The sequence below is a fragment of the Saimiri boliviensis genome, chromosome 7, assembly GCF_048565385.1.
Source record: "Saimiri boliviensis isolate mSaiBol1 chromosome 7, mSaiBol1.pri, whole genome shotgun sequence".
Classification (NCBI taxonomy): Eukaryota; Metazoa; Chordata; class Mammalia; order Primates; family Cebidae; genus Saimiri; species Saimiri boliviensis.
In genome coordinates, this window is record NC_133455.1 from 19,637,625 (window position 1) to 19,663,814 (window position 26,190).

The following is a 26,190-nucleotide window of genomic DNA, read 5'->3' on the forward strand; positions in this document are numbered from 1 at the left end:
TTGAGATGGAGTCTGGCTCTGTTGCCCAGGCTGCTTGTGAGTGCAATGGGGCAATCTCCACTCACGGTAACCTCCACCTCCCGGATTCAAGCGATTCTCCTGCCTCAGCCTCCTGATTAGCTGGGACTACAAGTGTGTACCACCACACCCAGCTAATTTTTGTATTTTTAGTAGGGACAGGGTTTCTTCATGTTGGCCAGGCTGATCTCGAACTCCTGACCTCAGGTGATGAGGTGGATAGGGGAAATCATTGAAGGAGGGAAGAAACAAGTTATTGACTGAATAATATCCACAGCCCTGGGTTGCTCTTTGCATACCTGGGTTTCTATCACCTCCATCTTTGCCATCATGTGTAAAACACCAAGGTGGCCAAATTCCAGTCTCTGGGCTTCAGACACCTGTAAGGTAGGAGTAATGACAGAAAGAAGGGCTTGAGATTTAGGCTATCCGAATCTGCCTTAAACGAATCACTCCACTCTTCCAGTAAAGGGGACAGGGGAAAGGAGAATGATGATCAATTTAAATAAACTGATCAATACCCCAATCAAACCATTGCAGGGTCAGGGTTGCTGATACATGAGCTCCACTTCACAGAGTCATGCCCAGAGAGGTAGAGCGATTATCCCAAGTTCACACAGCAAGGGAGTGGCTTATTTAGGCAACATAATATTGATCTAATAAAAAACATCCCTGTTGGAAGACGGTACTGGCAAGTTAACCATCCACAGCTCTGGAATCAGTCTTGGCTTTGCTAATGACTGGTTGTGAAATCCTGGAAGAGTTACTCAACCTCTCTGCACCTCAGTTTCCTTATCTGTGAAGTGGGTGGAATAATGACACCTACCCTGATGACACATGGGAAGTGCTTTGCACAGTGCCCAGTGCATGCAATCTCCAGACAAGTTATCACGGCTGCTTACCTTCCCAAGAGCCCCCAAGAAGTGATGCTAATGGTGGAGATGCCTTGCACAGACACAGATCGGAAGAGGACATGTTTTAGACCAGAAGGACTTCTAATGCCTCTCAGATCTTACAAGCATCTGGTCCCAGACTGCCTGGTCACCTCTGTCATGCCGTGCCTGCAGATTCCACAGGTGACTTGGCCAGGCTGAGGGCTATGTGCAAAATAGCAGGATCGGCTCTCTCCAGAGAGGAACCCAACAGCACCTTTTGAGCTTTTGAGGTCTAGTTTCCTCAGGACCTCAAAAATGCCAAAGCATGAGGGAGAAAGGCAAAGAGGTTCTGAGAGGTTTTCACATTTGCCCTACCAGCAAAGATCCGTCTTGGAAAAAGCCCATGCAGCAGCGGGCCCTGGAGCTCTGACCAGCCAGGGATCCCCATTGGCTCAAGGGGAGTGGACAGAACCTAGCTGGGAGTGACACACTCCCTTCCCAGTGGGACGTTCAGTGGGGCTGGGCAGGGGAACTGGGCTTCTTCCCAGCCACCAGATGTGAGGCAGGGTATCTTCACCTCTGCGCTATTGACATTTTGAGCTGAATGATTCTGGGTCTGCAGGAGAAGCGGGGCACCCTTCTGTATATTGTAGGGCATTGAGCAGCATCCATGGCCTCTGTATACAGATGCCAGTAGCATTACCACTCAATTTCGTCAACCAAACATGTCTCTGGGCATTGCCAAATGTCCCTTGGCAGACAAAAATTCCTCTTCCTACTTCCCCAGTGAGAACCACTGATGTAAAGGCGGCTTCCCAGAAGAGGAGGGCACACAAGGAGGAAAGACTCACAGGTTAACAGTGGTAGGTAGAAGGGGAAAGAGAAGAGGGAAGGAAGGCAGAGGTACCTGCTTGCTTTAGGGGTAGAAAAGGACTTCTTTTAACCCTGAACAGATCACATTCGTATCCCTGGAGATTTGATCCAGGAAGCTCTCGTATCCTCCTCCTTCACACGAGGTAGACCCCTTCCTATTTTTCTTAATAAGGGCGCAATTTCACTGTCTGTAAATATTTACTGATTGCTTTTTGTAGACAAGGCACTTTCATGCATCCTTTCCAAACAACTATTCAACAAGTCTGTAATGTTACTGTTATTACTTAATATTTCATCACTAGCAATTAATTGCAGCCATCATAAGTTGGTCATTCGCCTTGTGCCACGCACTGTGCTAAGCACCTTACATTTGTATTCTCCTTTAATCCTCCCAACAACTCCATGAGGTTATTAGTTTCTTTTATCATTATTATTTTCATGGTTCACAAACAAGGAAAATGAGCCTGAGAGTGAATAAATAACTGAACCAAAGGCGCCCAGCTTCATACAGTTTTTGGTGAATGAGTGAATGAATTAACAGCCCCTCTTCCTCTGATATCCACAGTAATGTGTAGACGTTGTACAGAAATTTGTGTTCATGTGTAGGTCTCCCCTGCTAGACTACGAGCAGCTTGTGGGGGTAGGGGGATGGGAGGTGTTCATTGACAGTGGCTTCTGCAGCCTCTGGTACATTCCCTGGTACACACTGTAGGTGTCAAATACATGCTTTCCAAATGAGCAAATGAAGGAGAGTGCTTTGCATATTTCTAACTTACCTTTATAAACACCCAGCACAAGCCCTGTCCCCACAGTAGGGCTCAGTATGATTGTATTTTGTTCGAGGGGTAAGGGATAGGAGACATAGAATGGACACATATCTTTGTAGAACGCTTCTGTTATGTACAGGAAAGCTTCCCTGCAGTGTCACAGGGGCTCAGATAAAACCTGTGGGAACGAGCTCTTGTGCGAAGGCAGGCCAACCCCAGCCCCAGGACTGGATATTGAAAGGCCCTTTCATAACTCCAAGCACATAGCTCTCTACACCTCTCTCCAAAAAGATAACCCTCGCCTTGCTTCTCTAGCTATTTCAAGGTCCAACCAAATGAATTCACTTATTTTCACCTGCCAAAAAAAAAGCAAACAAACAAACAAAAAAACCTCTTTTTGCAAAAAATAAAGAAAGTCACCCCCAAACAAGGCCCAGTAACACCAACTACTGCACAGGGTGCTCCCCAGTTTCCCAAACGTTATCTAGATAAATGATCCTGGTAAGTCTCTAAAGCAGGCACCGTTACTGCCCCATTTAACAGATTCGGAGACTGAGATTCAGGGAGGCTGGGCATTCCCACCTGCCATGCATGAATAGGTTACCACGGGAGCTACTAGGACTCTAAGCCAGCTCCTCTAACTTCAGAGCCGTCTTGTACCTCCACAGGTAAGAGAGAACTCTTGAAGGAGATGACCTCTTAAACAGTGAGTCTCATCTTTTCCCCTTTGCATCTCAGCCTCTTTGCTCCATTGCCTTACCCTATCTCTTCCTACTCTGCTTCCTTTTTTTTTCTCCTATACAAGGCTCTACCACAGATAAAACAGATCAAAACAATCCCTGGTGGCTATTCTGTGAGACAAACATACACTTTTTTTATGTGACAGCTGCCATAGAAACAAGTATACGCTTTTATCCCCATTCCTTAGATGTGGAAACTGAGGCACAAAGAGGCTAAGTGATTTGCCCTCTATTGCACAGCTGATGAGTGATGGAGCCATATTCCAACCTAGGAGCAATGGGCCCCAGAGTCTGGATGTTAACACTGTACTCCATCAGCTCGCCCACAGATGGGACTGGTGACCTTTCCAAAAAATGTATAATTTAAATGTCTTCTTGATTCCCTGTATTTTCCACTATCACTCTTTTTTTTTTTTGTAATCAAGTGAAGATTTCAGATTCAACAAGAGCAATAACAATCACTCTCTGAAGCCATAGACCTGTTTCTCCACCCCAATGTGATTTTGTATCTGGTCTGCAGAATCCACCCAATGACCGCACTCTCTTGGGGTCCTTGGACAAGCTTTTCTTTCATCCTCTTTCCAAACTGGAAACCCACCTAGCCAGCTGTTCCATTTGCAGACCTCAGAAGATGGGCAAATAAAGCTCAGTCTTGTCTCAGCTCTGCCCATCCATCTCCATTCACTTCTGTAGCTCTCTCTATGTATTCATTCATTATTCATTCAGTCAACAAATATGTATTGAACAACTATGTTCCAGGTACTGAGCGAGGCATTGGGGATTCAACAGTGAGCAAGACAAACACAGTCTCTCTGCCCTCATGGAACTGATATTTTATTAAGAAAGACAGACAATATGCACCTAAATATATAAATAGAATAATTCTAGATATTAATAAAAGCTGCAAAGAAAGTAGACAGAGAGAAGGCCTAGAGAGCAACTGGGGTTGGGGTGCTTTTAGACAAGGTGGTCAGAGGAGGTTTCTTTGAAGAGTTGACATTTGAGCTGAGACCTAAATGACAAAAGGGAACCAACCGTGTGAGAATCTGAGGGCAGAGGGGGAGCCAAGTGCAAAGGTCTTGAGGTGAGAAAAACTAGGTCTGTGAGGGCCACAGCAGGGGCGGGCGTGAGGTGAGCAGAAACCAATCACAAAGAGCCCTGCAGACCAGGGTGAGGAGTATGGATTTTATTCTAAGTGCAATGGGGAGTTGTTGGAGGGTTAAAAGCAGAATGACAAGAGCTGATTTATGGTTTTAAAATATAACTTTAGTTATAGTGTGGAGACTAGATTGCAGGCGAGGGCAAGGATAGAAGAATCAGGGAGCCCGGTCAGGAGGCTACTGCTATAAAACAGATGAGATGGTGGCTTGAACCAGGGTGATAATGGAGGAGAAGATGAGAAGTAGATGGGTTGGAATATATTTCCAAGGCAGAGCTAACTGAACTTGCTGATGGATTGTGTCCGAGGCAGGGGAGAAAGGGGAAATCAAGGCTGACTCCTAACTGTGGGTCTAAGAGATTTTCACATTAAGCTGGTCCCATTCTGCAAAATGCCCACCCAACCCACATGGAGTGAGAGCCTCTGACCTCACCATTTTCACTCCTTCCTTTCAAATTTAGGACTTAAACCAAATTCAAGTCTAGTCCACAGTCCATAATGACCAGGGGATTCAATGGGACTGCGCAAAAAAAAAAAAAAATCATTGTGAGCACAAGGCAACTATCAGTATGGCTCAGATATCATAGGTTATTAGAGTAAGCACAGTCTCCAAAGCCAATGAGATCTGGGTTAGAATCACATGCCTTCACAGCATAACTATAAGCAACTTAACTATTTCTGGGTCTCAGTTTCCCCATGCATAAAATGGGGCCATGATATATATCCACCACTTTTTAGATTTGCAAAGATCAAGAAACCAGATGTACAGAATGATTCACTAAGTAAGTGGCTTTTTAACAAAATGTATCCTTCACCCACCCAAGGTCAGGACGTCTCTCCTAGCACCATGTAGCTCTGCATTCTGAGGGGGATAGAGGCGCATGGTCCAAAGGAGTGACCACCTTTGGTCTTAATTAAAGAACTAAGGGTGTTTGAGTGAAAATATAACAGTCAGGGTCTGGAGGAACTGGAGTGTCACTCCCCTAATCCAAAGATACAACCCTTCATCACAAATTCTTTGGGTTTGAGAATTCTGGTTCCTCTGCCTTTATGGGCAAATTAGCTCTACACTGTTCAAGTAGGGAGCCGGAGTTATTGTATTCCATTGAACTCACAAGAACCACCCCGCTTCACATGTATTGGCAATACTAACAACTGGGCTTAGCTGACACCCCTGCAGTGGGGAGGCCTGGAGGGTGCAGAGAAGACCAAATGAAGATGTGGCCCTAAGGTATCTGGGCTCTCTGGGAGGCAGTGTATCTATGAGATGCCAGAGGAAACGTACACAGCTCTCTGTGCACTAAAATGGGTGCCCCCCCCCAGGAGGGAGGAAATACGTGATTTTTTTTTCCTGCCCTGCACAAACTTACTTAGGTAAGTACTGCATAATAATCTGAGAAAAGGAAAACTCTTGGTTATGCACCATGCCATGTGTCTAGGTAACACCATGAACATTCAGAAAATTAAGCACCAGATTAACCCTTTTCTACCCAAACTTTCCAAAGGAATCATTTCCCTCTTACTAATGATCCTGAAGATTGCTGTCCTTACAGATCTCATCTCTGTCTCAAAGGGTTAAGTCAACTTCATTTCTATCACTTTGGCCTTCACAAGCCATCCCTCTTCACATAGGCAGGTGTCTTAGTCTGTTCACCACCAATTTCCCACCCCCCGCTCCAGCTCTTATATTTTCTACCCAAGAAGTTAAGATGCCAAGGATATGATATTCCTGAAACTAAAATTTCTAAACCCCTTGCCTCTTTATTGGAATAAATCAAAGGGCAGATTCGTGGCATTTGTTATGGTTAGTTCTATTGTTTTAAATACGAATTTCCATTTCTTTGGGAGTGGAAATATCCATTTCTCTCTGTTTTAGAGTAGTGTTAAAACTTTCTAGCATCATTTAGTTGGGAAGAAAGAAGACACCGTTTTCAATCAATCATTTTGTTCTTTGATATACGTATATACACCTGTGTACAGAGCGCAGGTTCTAAGGTGAGCCCCAGAAAAGGGAAATAAATTCAGGGGAAGGCAACAGTTACAGAGCGAAGGGAGCTAGAAGGATGGGTGGTAACTGAGCGGAAGGCTGGTTACTGGAGCCCTTTTGCCCCAGCGGCGACGCAGCCGATTCAGCACCGCGGACAGCTCCTGTCTTTGTCTTGGTCCAAACTCCGGCGCTGCGGCACCGCCGGGCAGCGACCACGGCTCAGTCCTGCCTTCTCCGGCAAACCTGCTTAGAGGAGAAAGAAAGAGAGAGCAGAGCGGTGGAGATTTTTCTATTCTCTCCCCGCATTCTCCGAACTCGGCCCTAATCCCATCCCACCGCCTCTCAGAGGCCGATTTTAACTCAGTTTCACGGGGACCTGGCTTCTGCCCCTACGGGGCTTGGGTGGGCGGTGGGGGCCGGGCGAGCCCATTGGTGAGTTCAGAATGGGTTTGGAATTCGTTTCACTGTTACTGACCGAGGCCCCAGTGGGCCGTGATCTGTCCCCAGACAACGTCTTGCCTTCGACCAAACAAAACAAAACAAACAAACAAACAACAAAAAAAAAGGGGCGATGTCAAACATTTCACTGGTGCGTGTCCGGGGCTGTGAATACGCAAGGACCCCCCAGACCAGCTGAGCCTCGCTCCAAGAGCCGTAACCTCAAATCCAGGGAACTAGAAAAATGAGAAAGCGTTTCTTCCGTCGCAACCGCGTCCCGGGAAAAATAAAAAATAAAAAACTTGCTGAATTACGTTACAATCAGAACGTATATTCCCCAACCCTGAGCACCGTTTCCACCGCATTTTTTTCTCCCTTTCGCCAGGAAAAGCCTCTGGCTCCGAGTTCAAGAAGCCTCATTCACAGAAGCTGCTCAAAATGTTTATTTTTTCTGGATCCATTCGCAGGAACCAGAATAAAAGGGATTCTTCTCACGTTTTACCCTGTCCGAAATCTCGCTTCTTCCAGAGGGTGAAAAATGCTGTGCACGAAGCTCCCTCGCCAAATCTCACACACATACGTAAACAAACACCACACACACACACACACACACACTCTAGCCCAGATTCAATAGTTACTCGCTTCCTCCAAGCTTTAGGGAAGTAGGCCAGCCTAGCTATGATTTTATTCTCACCGAATTTGTTCCCGAAGTGGGGCTCTAGGGTGGGGGTATTCCTGGGAAATAAAGTTTAAAAATGAACCCTCCCCAACCCCCCGACCACGCACGGAAGGCTCTTCCTGTGGTCTGCAAATGCCTTAGGAGGAAAGAAAGACGCCTCCTCGCAAGCTCCCTAAAGCCTGGGGCTCCTACTTGGGTATCGGGGTATAAGGAGCTCACCCCCAACCAATTACCCAGAGGACCCCGAGCTTCTACGGGCCGATTTGCATTTGCCTCTAAAATAAGATACCTTATCCCACCACCTTCAGAAATATCCCTGGAATTTTTTTGAAACGGCACTCTGCCCTTCCCTACCCCTCCCCAAGAAACCTGGGGGAGAAAGGACCCCTCACACGGTGGGGCAGCTCGGAGGAGTTTCAGCGCGATCCCGCAGTGGTCCCCATGGAGCAGAAGGGTGCCCAGCAGGGTAAACATACTCGCCTTGGAAGGAAGGAGCTGGGGTCGCTTCCTTCGGACCCCTCCTCCCTCCCGGAATCTGCGTCGATGGGCGCCTAGGGGGAGGATGGGCGCCTGGCAGGGTGGGCATGGTCCCCGCCCCCCAGGCCCTCGGCTGGCAGTGTTCAGCCGGGCTGCTTCATAAACCGCCGCTTCCCGATGCAGATTTCCCTTTTAACACCTTCTAAACAAAGGCTAATGAGGCCACTGCATCACTCTATCAACACACAATCATTAGCAAGCGAGAAATACACGCGCGGGCACACACACACACACACACACACACACAGCGCTAGGGCTGCCAAAGTCAGGCCAATTCTAAAGGAACCCATATTAGGCTAACAAAAAGGAGGTGGGATATGGAGAGGCGGGAGAAGGGGCTGGGAGAGAATGGAGAGAGAGAAGGGGAGAGCCTGTTTTCTTGATACCGGGAAAAAAAGGCCAAGAGAAAAGAAAGAGGAAGCAGATGCAGACTGAAACATGGCTGTGCTGGTTGGAGGGAGATCATTAGAAAGTCTGGGGACCCTTATTTTGGAGGATGAGGTCTCTGCAAATCTCTTCCTCTAAGGGCACAGGAGCTGGAGTGGGGCTGCAGATATCTTCTTAGAAATAGCTCTCAGGGCCTGGTACAAGGCCTCTACCATCAGATAGTCTCAGTGGGGCCAGAGGGGCCAAGACCATGGCCTCCCATACGGCAGCACTGCCTGCCATAAGACCCCACAGGGCCAGGATCAGTCTCCAGCCCAACCAGCTATGCGAGATGAAGAGAAGCCAGACAGTGCTCAATGCCCAGCTAGGACCCACTGCTCACCCAGGGCCACTGGCAGCCTGGAATCCAAACTTCACCCTTGGGGAGGTGGGCTGCTCTGTGAGGAGTATGGGGCTTTCCCTCTCAGAACAAAAACGTCAGTGTTTCCCTCACAGGTTTTCCTCATAGTGTTTTCCTCTCCTCTCCTCTCCTCTCCTCTCCTCTCCTCTCCTCTCCTCTCCTCTCCTCTCCTCTCCTCTCCTCTCCTCTCCTCTCCTCTCCTCTCCTCTCCTCTCCTCTCCTCTCCTCTCCTCTCCTCTCCTCTCCTCTCCTCTCCTCTCCTCTCCTCTCCTCTCCTCTCCTCTCCTCTCCTCTCCTCTCCTCTCCTCTCCTCTCCTCTCCTCTCCTCTCCTCTCCTCTCCTCTCCTCTCCTCTCCTCTCCTCTCCTCTCCTCTCCTCTCCTCTCCTCTCCTCTCCTCTCCTCTCCTCTCCTCTCCTCTCCTCTCCTCTCCTCTCCTCTCCTCTCCTCTCCTCTCCTCTCCTCTCCTCTCCTCTCCTCTCCTCTCCTCTCCTCTCCTCTCCTCTCCTCTCCTCTCCTCTCCTCTCCTCTCCTCTCCTTCTGTCCCTCCCAGACCCCCTTCTGGTCCCTGGGGATCAGCCCCAGGTTTCATCCTCCCAGGAACTGAGTGTGTTTTGCCTGGGAAAGGAGCAGCCAGCAGGAGAAGGTAGCCTGCTTTTGCTTGCCAGATAGCACTAGGTGTGGGACCTCCAGGGGAGGGGTGCATTCCAGGAGAGGGGCTTGCATTAAGGAAGGAGAGAAACCCTGGCTGAGCCAGCTTCAGAGGGCCCTCTGAGCTGGCCCACACTCACCAGTGCACATACTCACTTGGAGCCTGGATCTCAGCCACTGCCCTCTTCACCTGCTCCAACCCTCAAGATCCAGGGCCAGTCCCCTGAGGGGTAGTAGGCCCAGCGGACTTCCACTAGCTGGGGCCACTGATGCTACAGCTCCAGAAGTCGCCTGTCAGGTCCCACAGGCAGCCCCCTTAAAGTTCCAGACTGAATGTTGGCCTGGGGTTGAGTTCGGACTCAGAGCCCTGCTTTCCTATGCTGGGAGAGTGGGAGGTGGATGCAGAGGAAGATTGGGCAGGGAGTAAACTTGGAAAGAGGTGCCATTGTTTAATTCCTATTTTCTGCAGCTCTCCAAAGGAAGGAAGAAGGGAGGGAGGGAGGAAGGGAAAGCAAGGAAGGAAGGAACCAAGGAAAGAAGAAACCAAGGAACGGAAGAGGAAGGAAAGAAGAAGGAAGGAAGGAAGGAGGGAAGGAAGGGAGGGAGGGAGGGAGGGAGGACTTAGAGAAGGAGGGAGGGAATGACAGAGGGAGAAGAGAAGGGAGGGAGAGGAGAAATTCCCTGCCTTTTTTATTAAACGTCCCGGGTCAGGCCTGCCCAGTTAACGAGACCGTTAATTAAGCCGAGCACGATTCAACTGACAGGAAGGCCCTGCGCCCCGCGGAGACGTTCTAGAAACCAAGCAGTCCAAGGCCCAGCGCCAGTGGGGCACACCAGCCGCGACGCCCCGCCTCTCAGGGTTCCACGCGGGCCAGGACACTCTCCCCGCCTGGGCTCCGGGACTCTCTGAGCCGGCCACCCTGAGGGTTCCCAGAAAATTCACCCACCCCCTCCCCACCCACCACACTCCCACCCCCGCCATGCCTCTCGCATCGCTGCCGGGGTGTGTGTCTAGGCCTTAGCCCCCATCACAGCCCGCCGGCGTCCACTTTGGCCCGCATGGGCGCACGCGGTCTCGAGGTCCTTGTGCAAACCCGAACTGCGGAGGCCAGAGGCTGGCCTCGCTGGGTCTCGTCGGAGCGCCACACCAGCCGCTCTCCCAGGGCCTCTAGGCGGCGGGGCCCAGCCTTCACGCCCGCTCCTACTCGGGGGCCCGATTCCTTCCGGCGGCGGGCGGTGCGCTGCGGCGCTGCGGGACGCTGAGTGTGTGTGCGAGGCGCGGCCTATATTTACACCCCAAACAAAATAATTACACTTTTGTCGGAGGGAGAAAGCCAGTGATTAGGCGTAGGCTCTTTGCGGCAAAACAGTTTCTCAGTGGTACACCAGTATAATTTTTCACGGCTGGCTGAAATCAAAGAGGGGAGGTAATGAATCCGGCGAGCAATTTAAATTTACAATTTGTAACGCCGCCGCCGCCGCCGCGCAGACCAGGCCGAGAGCGCAGCTCGGAGGCGCTCGCTGCGTTTGTTTAATGTTAAAGCCGCGCTGGCTCTCGGAGGTGGGGTGGGGGGAGTATGCGTGTTGGGGATAGAAGCGGTAATGATCGAAGTCGGGAGAGGATGGGCTGGGTCGCTCAAGATGCCACCAGGAGAAGTGGGCAAAGGGCGCGCCTCTCCCGTCCCCCCAGCCACCCGGGACCCCAGCGCTTCCCCAAAAAAGCCGTTCGAAGAGAGGGAAGCCAGGAGAGAGCCTGGCCTCCAGAGAAGCCCCGTTTTCGGCTTGGCTGCAGAATCTCCCAGGCCGGAGACTTCCGGTGAAGAAGAGCAAGGTGCAACTGAAACGACCTCTTCAACCCGCGGGAGGGTCAGCTTCAAACGTCCGGAAAAGCCCTCATTCCGGCCGCTGCCCAGTTTCCCGGGATAAAGAAGTCGAGAGAGGTGCCCCCCACGCCCCAGCTCAGCGCTCCTCAAAAGTCCCACTCCGGCTAGTGCGCGCCTCCTCGCCTGTAATTAATTACCGAACTTAACGGGGAATAGGCAAACCGCATATTACTAACTCTACAGGGCTTAAGTGATTGGAAACGGATTATTATCTTGTTTGTCTTTTGTCTGTTTTACTTATCCCGCCGCCGTCTGCCGAGTTGTAATGTTGATACTCTTTACTCTAGGAGGAAGATTTTTATATAGTAAATTCCATCAACATCTTGTATAAGTGACATTGCGTCTCCATGCATTACCCTGTTAAGACACAAGCGGTTTATTAGTTACATATAGGAGGGGATTTCGCTGCCTGGTCGCCATCTGTTAGCGCTTTTAGGGCGGGATTCGTCTAATAGCTGGTCTGCTGGCATTTTCCCATGCTGCGCACCGGGAAGGAGGTGGGCTAGAGAAGGCCAAGTGGGTTCTGGGCAGCTTGGCTGGCCCCAGGTCCAGGGAGTTCTAGAATTGAGGCTGAGCTGTGAGGCCCCCAAGACAACTCTTGGGGGCTGCAGCAAGGGCAGGTAAGTTCCCCTACAAGAAATGGAAGGTCAGATCAGGGCTTCTCGAAGCAGAGTCCTCATCTCCTGCAACCAAACATTCAGCCCCAGGTAACCCACGCTCATCCCTACTCAGGGCTGCTCTCATCTTGTTCCCTCTTCCTTCGACCTCCCTGGCCAGCCACATGGTGGCTGGAACCTGGCTGTGCATTGAAGCACTCTTGGAAAGGAGGACAAGTGGGTCTGTCCAAGAATCTGATACAGCTGGGTACACAGGGCCCCAACCACCATCATCAGGTGAGCAAAGCCAGGACTGGGAACACACACCAGACAGGGCACTTTGGATATTTTGTGGGGTTTGGGAGAGAATGGGCTCAGTATGCCTAGTCTGCAGTAGAGAAGAAAGCTATCAGATGGAGGTTTTTAATGATCGTGGAGCCTGTGGCGGGGGTGCAAGTCTTTCCCCCACACCCCAAAATCTGCACAATGGACAATAAGGAGCATTCATCTCAGCAGTGAGTCAGATGCTGGATTTGGAAGCTCCAGCAGAGAGGCCAGGAGAGGAGAACAAAAAGAGAGAAATGGAAAAAGAAAATGAAGGAGAACCAAGAGAAAATGAAACAGAAACGGAACAGATTCTGAGCATAACAGAAAAACGGAGACAGAAAGGAAAACAGAGACGTGGCAAGAACTCGGGAGAGACAGAAAAAGCCAGTGAGACAAAGACAGAGAAGGCAGCGCGATTTGCCTCTGCCGGGAGCCTGAGCACCTCTCTCCTCTCCGGGTTCTTATTGCTTTCCATCTCTGCCCTGCCAGAGCTCAAGGATCCTTTATGCCCCAGGCAGGCAGGGCCAACTGCTGCCAGAAACTGCAGTTTCATCTGGAGTCTCTCATGGCCGAGCCTAGGAGGCCAAGTGAGATTCATCCTGCCTGTTCCTGGTTGAGCTGGGGTCTAACCAGCCTTACTACAATGGTCTGTAGATGCCTGTCCCCTGAAAAGCTAGCGGGTCAGGTAACAGCACCAACAAGCAGAAGTTGCCTGGGTTAGGGATTCCTTTTCCAGCAGACTGGCTAGTGAGTCAATGCTCCACTGTCACCAGCACCATCAATTCCCTGTCCTGAGCGAGACCACCTCCCTTAGAGACTGTGGGGAACAGTGTGGGGGACAGGTCTGAAGAGGAATGGGGACAAGTGGGCATCCCTGAGCCCCAACACAGGTATCCACAAATACTATTCCCTCAAGCTCCAAATCCACAAAGGTAAGTGCTGCTAGGAGTACACACACAAACGCATATACAAACATAACCCCCCTACACACACACAAAGCCTATAGGAGTCACATAAACAAAAAACTACTCTTTACACAAATACACACGTGTGCAGGCACACACACACAGACTTGCACACAAACATAGATCTTCAAAATTCTGCACTCACAAACACACCCAACCCAGGTCAGTCTCATACACACAGGGTCTCAAGCTCGCACGCTCTCGCCTACACACAAACACACACATTCAGATTTTTTAAAGTACACCTTCACATCAATGCTTGAAAACATAGACACAAATATTCTTATGTGAATGCATGCATACACATGAAAACACCCTTACATTCATGTGTCCTCAAATAAGCATACAGACATAGGCACAGACCAATGAAAATAAAAGTGCACACGGTGATAAACACAAACATTAGCAGAACCACACACAATTATAAACACACATATCCACACACACAGAAATGTACTCACAGGACTGATACTAACACAATAGACGCAAAAAATGGAATTCTCAAACAGCGAGTATACACTAACAAGCCCAGGAAATACGCCCAAACAAACGTTCAAAGCCAAGCGTCCGCACAAACCCCTCTAGCTTCAGCCCTTGGGCCCAGGCCCTACTCCCTCGGTCACCTTTCCAGAAGCGAAACGAAAATCCTGGTTGCACATTCCTGGCCTCCCCAACTTGGAGCCCTGGTGGCCAAGCTGGCCCCGAGGGAAAGGAGGCCTGGTCCCTTCTCCCCCTCAGACCCACACACCCCCACCTCACACACACCTGCCAGCAGCCCCCCCCCCCCACTTAACTCACTCTCTCTCTCTCTCTCTATCTCTCTCTCTCTCTCTCTTTCTTCACACTGGGCCCCCTGCCGAGCACGGAACACACGTGCACAGCTTCTCCAGCCCCCAAGGAGGGGATGAACTTGCACACCCAGCCCGCACGGCGTCAACGCAAACAGTGTTCACACAGTCGCTGGTGTCCCTGCTTCAGCGGTGCGACCCACTCACCACAGTGCCCCGAAAGGCTGACCTGGAATCTGGAAGGCGCAGCGAGGAAAGGAGAGACGTGGTGAGTGCCACCTCCGAGCTGTCTGCGGGAAGACCCGTCCACCCTGAATCTCCCACTGTCCACATCTCCCTCAGAGCCCGGTGAGCATCGCACTCAGGCCTGAAACTCTGGAGTTCGAGACCAGGCCAAATGGCACCCCTCCTCCTCACCCACCTCCCCAATCTGGGCCTGGGACTGGGCCCGGGCTCGGCGGCTAAGCGGAAAAAACTACCTAAGCTGCGCAGCCTCCACTAGCTAGCTCTTTCCATGAGAAAGGTCCGGCTGGGCCCCAGCCCCGTGTATGACACAAAGTAGCCGGGGCCAGCTCCGCGAGCCCGGGGAACCGCACTGACGCAGCTTCAGGGTGCGGATGGGGCGCGGGGTGGGGGAATCCAATCTGGGCTGGCTGGGTTGGAGAAGGGGAGGCAGGTGTGCGGCGTGGGGCAACTTCTGCAAGTTCCGGGTACGGCGAAGGGGGCAAGGGTACCTCCCGGACTAGGCCTCAGAACCCCTGATCCCCAAATATTTTGTGAGGAGAGAGAGAGGAAGAGAGACGCAGTTTTTGCATCGCGCGGCCCCCTCCCCCTCAGCCCCAAACTGGAAGGTAAATACTTACTTAGCCTCCGAACCAGGTACAAGCTAATACTCAACAATACTGATGCCTTGTTTTTTTTGCTCTGTCCGGACCGCAACGCTGTAGCCAATTTAGATATGCTATAAATTTAAGAGGTTGCCATGGCCACGGTGCGCCCATTGGCCAATGGGCCCCCTACGTGCCGCGCCACGTCACCAAATCTGAATAAGGATGCGCGAATTACGCGGCGACCAGACAAAGATGAGGATCGGGACCGCTTGAAAGTGGGGGAAAGTGCCGGCGCCTCCGCCACCGGGGAAAGCCGCTCCGCAGCGCTGAGGCCAGCAGCCACCCGAGATACCTGGGGAAGCCCGGAACAGGCGCCGGGGCGTGCGGCCGGTGGCATGAGGTTGTGAACGCCACCACCCCCCACCCCACGCCGGGCTGCCCAGTGCCAGGCCAGCGATTGCCCAAGGACTTGACCGGCTGAGTCTTGGTCCGGACCAGACTCGCCCTGTAGCTGCTGAGACAAGAGGCGGAGGGCGGCGGAGGGCCCGGCAGGCCTGAGGGCCAGGGGCCCAAAGGGAGGGCAAGGCGGCCGGAGCCGCCGGGACGCGGGGCTATGATGGTGCACTGTGCCGGTTGCGAGCGGCCCATCCTCGACCGCTTTCTGCTGAACGTGCTGGACCGCGCGTGGCACATTAAATGTGTTCAGTGCTGCGAGTGCAAAACCAACCTCTCGGAGAAGTGCTTCTCGCGCGAGGGCAAGCTCTACTGCAAAAATGACTTCTTCAGGTAAGAGGCCGCGCTGCTGCTGCCTGCGCGCCCACCCTGTGCGCACTCCACTGGGGCGCCGGGGAAAGGGAGACCCCCATACCCATCCCAGCCTCCCCTCATAACAAGCTTAGATGGGGAGCGGGCAGCACTTTGCTCTCCTCCTGTCCTCGGTCCAGGACAGATCCTGAGCCCAGGCGGAGGAAGAAGGGCGCTGCTTTGCTGCTTCACGTTCTCTGGAGGCTGGCTCAGAGCGCTGGCGGGGCAGAGGGAGGAAGCCCTGACAAACTTGCTCTCCACCCCTCTCTGCCCCTTCCCAGCGACTGCAACCCCAAGGCAGAAGCTTCAAGCCCCGTCCGGACTGAGGGAAAGGATTTTTGCCTGAGTTAGAGACGCCTGGAGGCTTTTCGCTCCAGGCAGAACGTGTGAGCCCAGCGGCCGGCCGCAATCCCAAACGGAAACTTCTCAGCTCCAGAGGGGGCCCAGTGAGGAAGGTCTCCCTGGTGTTGGGAGGAGAGTACCTCCCCCTACTCACCTCCCAACCCCTTAAACATTTCCTCCCGTGTTGAAAAACAGAAACGAAATCGAGGCTGACAATCAGGACCTCTGGGGTCTTGACTGGGCTGTGGCGCCTCCCCCGCTCCACCCGTGTGAGCCCACTGGCTGGCCAGGGCAGATCACCTCTCTGGGCCTCAGTTTCCCCAGTCTGGAAGCCAGTGGGGTTTGGGGCAGCTGAGCCCTGCCTGTTTCCCCTGGGCACCCAGAGTCAGCTTTGTGAACAGGAATTCCCCGCGCTGAGGAAGGGGGGCGTGAATCACGCCGTAGAGAAAGGCAGCCTGCCGGCCCTGGCGACTCCGCACTGGGAATTTGAATAGGAGAAAATGTCAGCCGCTCCTTTACACGTGTAAACTCCCTGGCCCCGGAGGCCCGGTGCCCCTAATGTAGCAGTGCTTGCAAAGCGCCTAATGATTTTTGATAAGGTGCGTATGGCCAATTACGCTGCCGGATAAGGCCAAAAGTGACTTACGGCTTCTAATGCCCTCACTACATCAATGTCACCCAAATTCGCCCTGTTTAGAGGCATGGGTGTGAGTAGATGTGGGGTCCCCAGGGTCCTGAGTCCCCCCCAACTCCATCCCCAACCTGAGCCTCACCCATCTCCCATTTCGGGGGAGGCTAGCTTTCTCCCTGAGCTCAAAGAAGAAAGAAAAGGAATGAGATCAGGAACGCGGGAAGGAGGGATTTGAGAGATTCCTGTCCTGGCCGAGCAGGGTCTACAATTGTCTTCTATTCACATTCCCCTGCTGCCTGCCAGGCCAGAGGTTTAGTGGAGCCGAAACTCAGTCCTTGCTCTCTAGGATCTGCCACTATGAGGCCCTGCTGTCCACAGCTCCTCATTAGCTCCAGCGGGTCCCAGAGTGGTGGATTGGAAAGCCTCTCCATTGGTACTGGAAATCAGTGGAAGATTCCCTCCTTTCTGCTTCCTCCTTCCAGCCTGGGAGAAGAGCACCCCACCTCACGACTAGGCTCAGCCAGGCAGGCAGATTGGCCCTACCTAGACACCAGCAGACCAGAAAGGATCCAGGAGGCAAAACTACCAAGTGACCCAAACCCTGCCCACCTGGCTTCAAATCATTCATGGGCTCAGAGTTTGCCTGAAGCAGCAGAGGCAGGCCTGGCAGGGGTTGGGTTTGGGGGAGGACATCTTGAGATGCTCTGGGCTCTCTGCTTGGCTGAAGGCTGCACCCACTGCTCCCTCCTTCCCAGCCCAGGAGAGTCTGAAAAAACCCCAGTGGAGGCATGGACCCCAAAAACAGCTCAGGACATTTGTCCCACTTCTCCTCCTCTGGCCAGAGAGCTCAGGATTGGGGTTCCGTTTAACAGATATGGACATAGGGACTTCACAGAAGCCAGGTCAGGGGTTGGGGAAGAGGTCAAGGGCTGGAGACGGCTGGATTGGGTCCTACCCCACAGTGACGGGCACCTTGTGTCCACAGGCGCTTTGGCACCAAATGTGCCGGCTGCGCACAAGGCATCTCGCCCAGCGACCTGGTGCGCAAGGCCCGGAGCAAAGTCTTTCACCTCAACTGCTTCACCTGCATGGTGTGTAACAAGCAGCTGTCCACTGGCGAGGAGCTGTACGTCATCGACGAGAACAAGTTCGTGTGCAAAGATGACTACCTGAGCTCATCCAGCCTCAAGGAGGGCAGCCTCAACTCAGGTAGGAAGGCCTCCGCCCCTCACTGGCCTTAGGCCTTAACATCCTCCCTCGGTGCCCAGCCTGGCACTCCCTACTAGGCCTCCTGTGTGCTGTCTGTGCTGGGCTTAGAGCTCATGACCCCCAGGCAGTTCTAGGGCAAGACCAGGGGGTGAGAGGCTAGAGAAGTGGCTTTGGAGCCGGTTTTACAGGGGAACTGAGGGCCACCATCTCTTCCCCACCCTCCTCCATTTCAGGAGCCTTTTCCAAGTTTCCCTCCTCCCCTAATTTGGCACCACACAATTCACCCTCCTGTGTCATCTGAGCGCCAGGTAGTTTCTAGAGACACGGGGAGGACATTAAGTGAGGTCTGGAGGAAGGAGGGAAGGGAGAGGAAGATCCGAGGCCCCAAGGGAATCTGTGCCTCCTCATCCCCTCTCCCTGAAGGCGGGAGTTCTCCAGAGGGCATGCCTACCCCCACCCTTCCTCAGGTACTAGCTGAGACGCGCGGAGAGGGCTAACGAAGCGCCCCTTCCAAAGTCCGGGCCCCGCCTGGAGAGAGTGGGCGGGCACCGGGTCCCTGGGGGAGGGGCTGTCGCAGGTTTGGGAGGGAACCTAGCGGGGCCGGCCACAGCCCAGGCCGGCGGGAACCCGCCAATGGATCGAAGAGGCGTCTGGCGGTCGCTGACGCCGCTGTCCCCTTCCCGATCCGTCCGCCCGCAGTGTCATCCTGTACGGACCGCAGTTTGTCCCCGGACCTCCAGGACGCACTGCAGGACGACCCCAAGGAGACGGACAACTCGACCTCGTCGGACAAGGAAACGGCCAACAACGAGAACGAGGAGCAGAACTCGGGCACCAAGCGGCGCGGCCCCCGCACCACCATCAAGGCCAAGCAGCTGGAGACGCTCAAGGCTGCCTTCGCCGCCACGCCCAAGCCCACGCGCCACATCCGCGAGCAGCTGGCGCAGGAGACCGGCCTCAACATGCGCGTCATCCAGGTGCGGCCCGGGGCCCCCCGGCCCGGGAGCCGGGAGCCTCAGAGGAGTCTCCCGCCAAGCTTCCTTGGCCACGAGCGCACCGGGCTCTCGTCTGGGAGCAGACCGTGTGCCCGAGGCCGGGGAGCTCGGGGCACTCGCCAGAGGTCGGGGGCTGTGAGCCGAAAGATTCCATCTAGCCCAGCTGTCCTCCTGGCTATGCGATTTGGGGCGGATCACTTTACTTCCCCGAATTTCGCGGCCGCCCTGCCCACCCCCACCCTCCGTCCCGCCTTGCTCAAGGAAGGTTGTAAGCCACTCTGGGGTCCGAGATGCCTGTTTACCTCCCACCTTTTGAGCAGAAAAAGAGGAGATGCCCCCTCCCTCCCTGCGCCGAAGTCCGGGCAGATAAACGGCCCGAAGCCGGCTCCGGAGCCTAGCTGCCGAGGCGAGAGCCGTGCCGGAAGGGAGACCTTTATAGAGCCGTCAGGCCGAGGGCGAGCCGAGGGCGAGCCGAGGGCCGGGAAGCCCAAGTCTTTATGAGTCGCCCCACGGGTCCGCGAAATCCTTCACCCTTGGCTGGCTCTCCACCCCTCCCGGCCTAATCCGGCCTGGCCCCGCCTCGGGGCAGTCTTGGTGCGGAAGAGGCGCAAGGACCCAGAGGGGGCAGCCCAGGCAAGGGATGGAGGAGAGGGGAGGGGAGGACACTCCGGACCCGGAGCTCACAGCCCCCTCCTCTGTCCCAGGTGTGGTTTCAGAACCGACGGTCCAAAGAACGCCGAATGAAACAGCTGAGCGCCCTGGGCGCCCGGAGACACGCCTTCTTCCGGAGTCCGCGGCGCATGCGTCCGCTGGGCGGCCGCTTGGACGAGTCTGAGATGTTGGGGTCCACCCCGTACACCTACTACGGAGGTAAGGGGCACCCCGGGATGCGCTGCTCCGCACTTGCCGGGTTCTGGGAGCTGAGGGCTCAGGGCCCCAGCCAGCGCGCTTTCCGCCGCTCCGAGACATTGCCCACTCGCTGGACGCAATCACAGACACATGTACACTCACCCACACGTTCTGGACACAAAAATCAGATACATGGACTCACTCACCCGTTCAGTGATCACACGGAAGCACACACGAGATACAGTGACACACTCGCCCTCACCCACGCAGGGCACAAGGCACACTCACACTTGCGTTCAGAGACTCCAGGGACACAGGGCTAGACACGATCGCATGATCACGTACAGGTACATTCCACCCTTCCACACACAGGTACACTCACAGAGACACAAATCCACAGACGCACACACTTCTAGTAGTCACCCTGAGGCCAGCACTGGCAAATTCACATGCGTGCCACCCCCACGGACAGACACACGGCCTTTCTGCAGCCCTGGCCCCTGTACCTGGTGTATTTGGCATGAGGAGGATTCTGAGAGCCGGAAGGTAGCTTGAGGGGAGGGGATGGGGGTCTGGATTCATTCCAGGCTGCTTACTCACTAGCTTCGAAGGCAGCAATTCCTGTTCCCTGTGGTGGGGTGTGTGCCCACAGCATCTGGCAGTGTTAGCCCAAATGCCCGCAGTTGCTCTGGGCAGGACTCTAGCCCACCCTCCATCCCCAAACCCCGTGGGGTTCCTCCAGACTAGGGGCACAAGGTTTGGGCCAACCCTAGATGTCCACTGTCTTTGGGGCTGCAGAGATCGAGGCGCCCCAGTTCACAAAGGGATTCGGATGGCGGTACCAAGCTTGGGCCTGGGGTGAGCCGCCCCCTTGCCACCGAGATTTTCCTTCTCTCACTTCCCTCACCCTGGATTGGTGAACCATCCCAACTCCACTCCGTTTTTTCAGCTCCTTGCGCTGAGCCGCAGTGCTTGAGCTTCCCAGCTCACCGTCCTGTTCTTCCCAGAAGAGCAGTCTTGGTGCGGAAGAGGCGCAAGGACCCAGAGGGGTCCTTGAGTCCTCTTTCTGAGGACTCAAGAAAGCACCTCCCCTCTTCTGTTCTGAAACTTCTGAATTTGGGGAGACCCCAGGACTGCCTATTTCTGAGAGGCATCTGCACTTCTGAGTCGCCCCTTGCCATGGGCCTATTTACGGCCAGTAGCACAGGTTGGGGAGAGACAATTTCTCTTAGAAAGTGGGTTCAGTGGCAGTGTTGGGGAGGCAGGGGCTAGGCACCCGGGTAGACCCAGAAGGGAAGGGAAGATAACCCCATCACTGACCTCAGTACATCCGGAAGCCTGATAAAGGATTAGACCTTGAGACCCTTCCGCGGCCCCTAGGAATTGTGGGCAAAATGCCAGGCTGGTTTTTTTCAGGGCAGAGACCCCACGCAGCGGCAGGGCTCAGGCTGGAGCGCTACAGCCGCCCAACCCTGGGCAGCCCCCAACCCTAGAAAGGCCCCCACCCCTGGACAGCCCCCAACCCTGGACAGTCTGGATGGTGGGCGTGTCCTCCGGGGTCTCCAGTCACCGACTCTCTCCACCTAAATTTGCCTCTTTCCCTACAAAATCTGGACCCGGAGCAGCGAGGTGGTGGGGGCGGTACCGGCCCGGAATTTTTCCCCGCCTGGGTAATTAACCAACGTTTCCCCGAGGACCAGTTCGCCCCCTCCCGGACCTATCCCACCGCCTCCTCTCCCTGCGCGCTAAATGGGGTGGGGAGCCGGACACGGGGGCCTCTCATTCCCCGGAATGGTGGGAAGGACTCCCCAGCCCCCAGCGAGGCGGCCCCGCCTAATCCGCGCTGGGAGATCCTGGCGTTGGCGACCGGCAGCGGGCGAGAAAAGGGGCCGGGCGGCGGGGCCGGCGGCTCCCCGTGGGAGCGCGGACAAAGCCCCAGCTGCGGCTTTTGTGCCCTTTTCAGACGGCGTTTGTTCCAATTACCTCCGGCCCGGCCGCCATATGGGTGGAGGCGGCGCGCACCGCGCCGGGGCCGCGGCCTCCGCTGGTTTGCCGGCTCGCTGCGGGCCGTGGCGGTCTCCCATCCCAGTCCCTTTGGGGCTCCAAATTCGCCGCTCCCCATCTTTCCCTTAACTTTCGGGGAGAATTAAATTAATGGTTTTAAAAAGTAATTGGCAACCGTTTTAGCTATTGCCTAGACTGCCTTCAAGCCACGCCTCCAGACAACCCCCCCACCCACCCAATTTGGACAGATTTCAGGGTTTGGACAGGGAAGAGGGTGGCGGCGGCATCAGGAACTCGCCCCTTGACTGAGCTCCCAGGACTCAGCAGGGAAAGTGGATTTGCAGAAGAGACTCTGGCTTCTGGACGCGCTGGTTTTCCCGCCGTACAAAGCGGGTGCCAGGTACAAGATGGTCCTTTCGTGAGGTCCCCCACGCTAGTCCTTCAGGGCCCCACCTGGTGGGGGGAGGCAGGATATCCCGAAGGTTCTGGAAGAGGAGCCATGTGAGGAGGTCAGAGGATTGATGCAGATTTGTTGAGGCAGAATGGGTTTGTAATCCCGAGTCCCTGCACCTCCTGAATTTGTGGGCAAAATTCACATCCTTGCATTTTCCGAGAGAGAGAACCCATAGCTATCACCAGCTTCCCCAAAGGTCTCAATGTCCTCATTGATGCTTCAGAACCTGGGGTTCCTGGCAAAACCAGCCCTGGGTGATGCTGGAAGACCGAGCTTCTACCCCAACGCGCCCGCGGAGCTCTGGGCATGACCCAGAGCATTTTCTTGTCCTCCTCCTCTCTCAAGTCGCTGGAGCTCAGCTTTCTCTGTCCCAGGCCAGGCGAGGCCGGTGCAGATGGTCTCACCCGGATCGGGACGGGGCCTTACTTGGCGAGGAGAAGTACTCGCACCGGATTGATACTTGCTCAGGGGCCGAGTTTCCGGCGCCGAAGCCGCGCCGCCGGGTCCACCCCATCAGCTCCTCTGCGCTCCGGCCGCGGCCGGAATCGAGCTTCCCCCCGCCCAGTTGCTTCCCGGTCTCGACCGTTTCGCACTCTGCTCTGTCCGCTGCTCGGTCCCTGCCCGGTTCCTCTCCCGGGCCTCTCAGCCTCAGCTTCTCTGGAGGTTTCTGGGACTCATCTCTGATCCACCGTCTTGCCTTCTCAGGGCGCATCGACCTCTCTCCATCTTCAGGCTCACTCCTCACTCCCTCGCGGTCCGCCCCCGGGGTTTCCACGCGTGTCTCTAACCGCGGTCGTCTCACCGATCCCTGCATCTCCTCGACTCCTCCGCGACCTCCGATCTCTCGGGCTCTCGGGTCTCAGCCGCGGGCTGCGTCTCTGGGTCTCTTTTCCGCCTTTCCCTCTGCCCCTGTGCCGATCTCTCCGTCTGTCTCTCGCTGTCCCGCGTCTCTGTGTCTCTCACCGACTCTAAGACTCTCAGGAATCGTTTTCTGTCTCTGCGTCTCTGGCCGCCGCTGTCTCTCTCCACCTCTAGGTGTCAGGGAACCTGTGACTTTGAAATCTCCGAGTTTTCGCCGCGTGTGTCCCCAATGGTCTCGGAGTCTCTCCCGTCTCTGCCCTTTCGAGATCTCTCATTGTCTCTCTCCCGAACCTTACCCGTGGGTCTGCGACGTCCACCGTCTCGAGGGGCGCCGGCCTCCGCAGGTCTCTCTAACCTCGGGTTGGTGTCGCGCGCTCCCCTCTCTTGCCTGCCCGGGCCTCTGGACTTGGTCTCCCCGGTCCCCTCCCCGATCCCGGGTCCCCCGCCTCCTTCGCCTTCTCTCACCGCGCCCTCTCTCCTTCCCGCTCCCCACCCCGGCAGACTACCAAGGCGACTACTACGCGCCGGGAAGCAACTACGACTTCTTCGCGCACGGCCCGCCGTCGCAGGCGCAGTCCCCGGCCGACTCCAGCTTCCTGGCAGCCTCGGGGCCCGGCTCGACGCCACTGGGCGCGCTGGAGCCGCCGCTCGCCGGCCCGCACGCCGCGGACAACCCCAGGTTCACCGACATGATCTCACACCCGGACACGCCGAGCCCCGAGCCGGGCCTGCCGGGCGCGTTGCACCCCATGCCGGGCGAGGTGTTCAGCGGTGGGCCCAGCCCGCCCTTCCCCATGAGCGGCACCAGCGGCTACAGCGGACCCCTGTCGCATCCCAACCCCGAGCTCAACGAGGCCGCCGTGTGGTAAGGCCGCCGGGCCGCCCCCGGCGCTCGGCCCCCGGGGGCTCCGCCCCGAGACAGCCTCCTGAAACCAAAACACCCGAAGCGGACGCTGTGGGAGACGTGATGTCCCTGGGGGTTCTCTTTCGGGTCCGCACGCAACCGGCAGCTGCTCCTCGGCTGGGCGCCGAGGGCGGGGCCGACCCCCATCTCCACCCCGCGGGCTCTCCAGGAGTCCCAGCCCACAGCCAGCGCTCTCCTGGCGACGCGAGCAATTTCTTGGGACCAAAGTCAATACTCCGGAGAGTCAAGAGATTTCAAGCACGCTCTAGACTTTTCCCGGGCCCCCACCCACCCACCGACCCACGCACCGCCACCTCTTCGGACTGAGAGAGGGTGAGGCCAAGGGGCGGAGACGGTGTTTTTCCCCCTCTCTGCAATCCGAATGGCATTTTATAATCTTATTTCTCGCTGTGCTTTCCCCGTCTTTAAAATAATAAAAAGATGATAAGAAAAGGAGGAGAGAGAGATTGAAAGAGAGAGGGAGGAAGCGGGGGCAGGATGAGGAAGAGAGATGGAGAGAGCGTCAGCCAGAGGGAGAAGACGGAGAGCGAGCGAGGAACTCTCGTGAACCGGGAGCCACCGGGAGGGAGACCGAGCCACCTGCACTCTGGCGCTCCCTGGTGGCCAATCTTGAGGTTCAAGGTCAGCTTCTCTAGGAAGCGGGCTGTGAGTCAGGACGTGGCCAGCCGGGGCCAGCTCCTGCTCTTCCTTACTTTGATGTTTATGCTGAGCCCGAGGGTGCAGGCCGGACTCGAACACGCGCACATCCTGCTCTCCCCCTGGGTGAGGCGCCAAGGTTGCTGGGCTCAGACCCACAGATCACCCTCCCTGCCCGGGGCCTGGAGGCTGGGCCGTCAGGATGTACAATATTATACTTTTTTGGAAGTTGAACGCTTCTAGTTTCCTTATTTTGTATAAAGAAGAAACAAATAAAGTATGTTTTTGTGTTTACTGTTTATTTATTGTACTCTAGTTATCCGGGGCTGGACATTTTTATATTTTTAAGAGGAGGTAGGGCAGAGTGAGGGAGGGGAGGCAGAGAGGTTTACCTAAAAAAAAAAGCAAAAACAAAAACAAAAAAAAACTTTTTTTAAAAAAGAAAGATTAATAAAAAAATTCTTTTTTTTCCCTCAGCGCTGTGTGGCTTTCTTTTTATTGTCCCCAGTTTGATAATGACTCAGAGCCAATGAAACCTTTTCTTTCCCTGGTTCTTGTCTCTGACATTAAGCCTCTGATGGATGCAAAAACCTCTGCTCACCCAAAGGGGGAGCTCTTCTAGTGACTCCCAGCCTCGTGAAAGTGGCTGTCCTCTTTTGATAGCTACTATGTGCCAGGCCCGGTATCTCTCCATGCTTCATGTAATACCCCGCTCTAATACAGGCCTGCCCAGCACATAGTAGATCTTCAGAATGTCTGACGAATGAATGAATGTGTGATTTGTTTGTTGCCAGCACATCAAAAGAATTACAGCTTCACTCCTAACTATTCCCCAGGTGTCATTTCTGGTGGCCAAAAACAGAAAGAGCAGGCCGGTAAGCTGATACTGGTTATCTGCAAGGCTATGTTAGGACTGAAGAACCCCCCCACCAAAGTGAGGCTGTTGTGTTCTGCAAGTCCTATGCAGTGCATGCTTACCTTTGGGTAAAGACATGAGGGAAAGAGGGCCAAGTGAGATTTAGGATGTCTGAGGCCACCACCTAAAACGAGTCACTTTCTTTTTTGCCTCAGTTTCCCTCCTTGCAAAAGAAGGGATTGGAGAGGGTGCTTCCTACATCTCCTTCCAACTCAATCATCTGTAATCCCAGCACCTTGGGAAGCCAAGGCGGGTGGGTCATCTGAGGGCAGGAGTTTGATACCAGCCTGGCCAATATGGTGAAACCCCGTCTCTACTAAAAATACAAAAATTAGCCAGATGTGGTGACAGGCGCCCGTAATCCCAGCTACTTGGGAGGCTGAGACAGGAGAATCACCTGAACCTGGTAGACGGAGGTTGCAGCGAGCCAGTATTGCATCACTGCACTCTAGCTTGAGTGACAGAGCAAGAGTCAGTCTCAAAAGAAAAAAGAAAAAAAGAACGAAAAGAAAAGCAGGAGAGGAGAGGGAGGTAAAAATAATTGAAAGAGTGTCCTGCATTGGGATGACTCTTCGCCCAAGCTGGCCCACTGGAGCTGCAGCAGGGGAAGGTGGGGGAACGAACCACCGTGGGACAGGCATGTGCTCGGAGCCCCACTCTTCTACC

At 54.6% G+C, this 26,190-nt stretch overlaps 1 protein-coding gene across 1 annotated transcript; it reads left to right on the forward strand.

Moving 5' to 3' along the window:
- The first annotated feature begins 15,142 nt into the window (after positions 1-15,142).
- On the forward strand, positions 15,143-24,965 carry LHX5 (LIM homeobox 5). The gene is made up of 5 exons (XM_010342937.3): positions 15,143-15,684; positions 17,661-17,884; positions 18,584-18,861; positions 19,584-19,749; positions 23,549-24,965. The coding sequence occupies exons 1-5, from the start codon at positions 15,512-15,514 to the stop codon at positions 23,914-23,916; spliced, it is 1,209 nt and encodes a 402-aa protein (XP_010341239.2). The 5' UTR covers positions 15,143-15,511; the 3' UTR covers positions 23,917-24,965.
- Positions 24,966-26,190: the final 1,225 nt, after the last annotated feature.

Coding starts and splice junctions, on each gene's coding strand:
- LHX5 (XM_010342937.3), top strand. CDS start 15,512: ATGATGGTGCACTGTGCCGGTTGCGAGCGGCCCATCCTCGACCGCTTT. Junction 17,885..18,583: donor GGAGGGCAGCCTCAACTCAG/GTAGGAAGGCCT, acceptor GTCCGCCCGCAG/TGTCATCCTGTACGGACCGC. Junction 19,750..23,548: donor CCCGTACACCTACTACGGAG/GTAAGGGGCACC, acceptor CCACCCCGGCAG/ACTACCAAGGCGACTACTAC.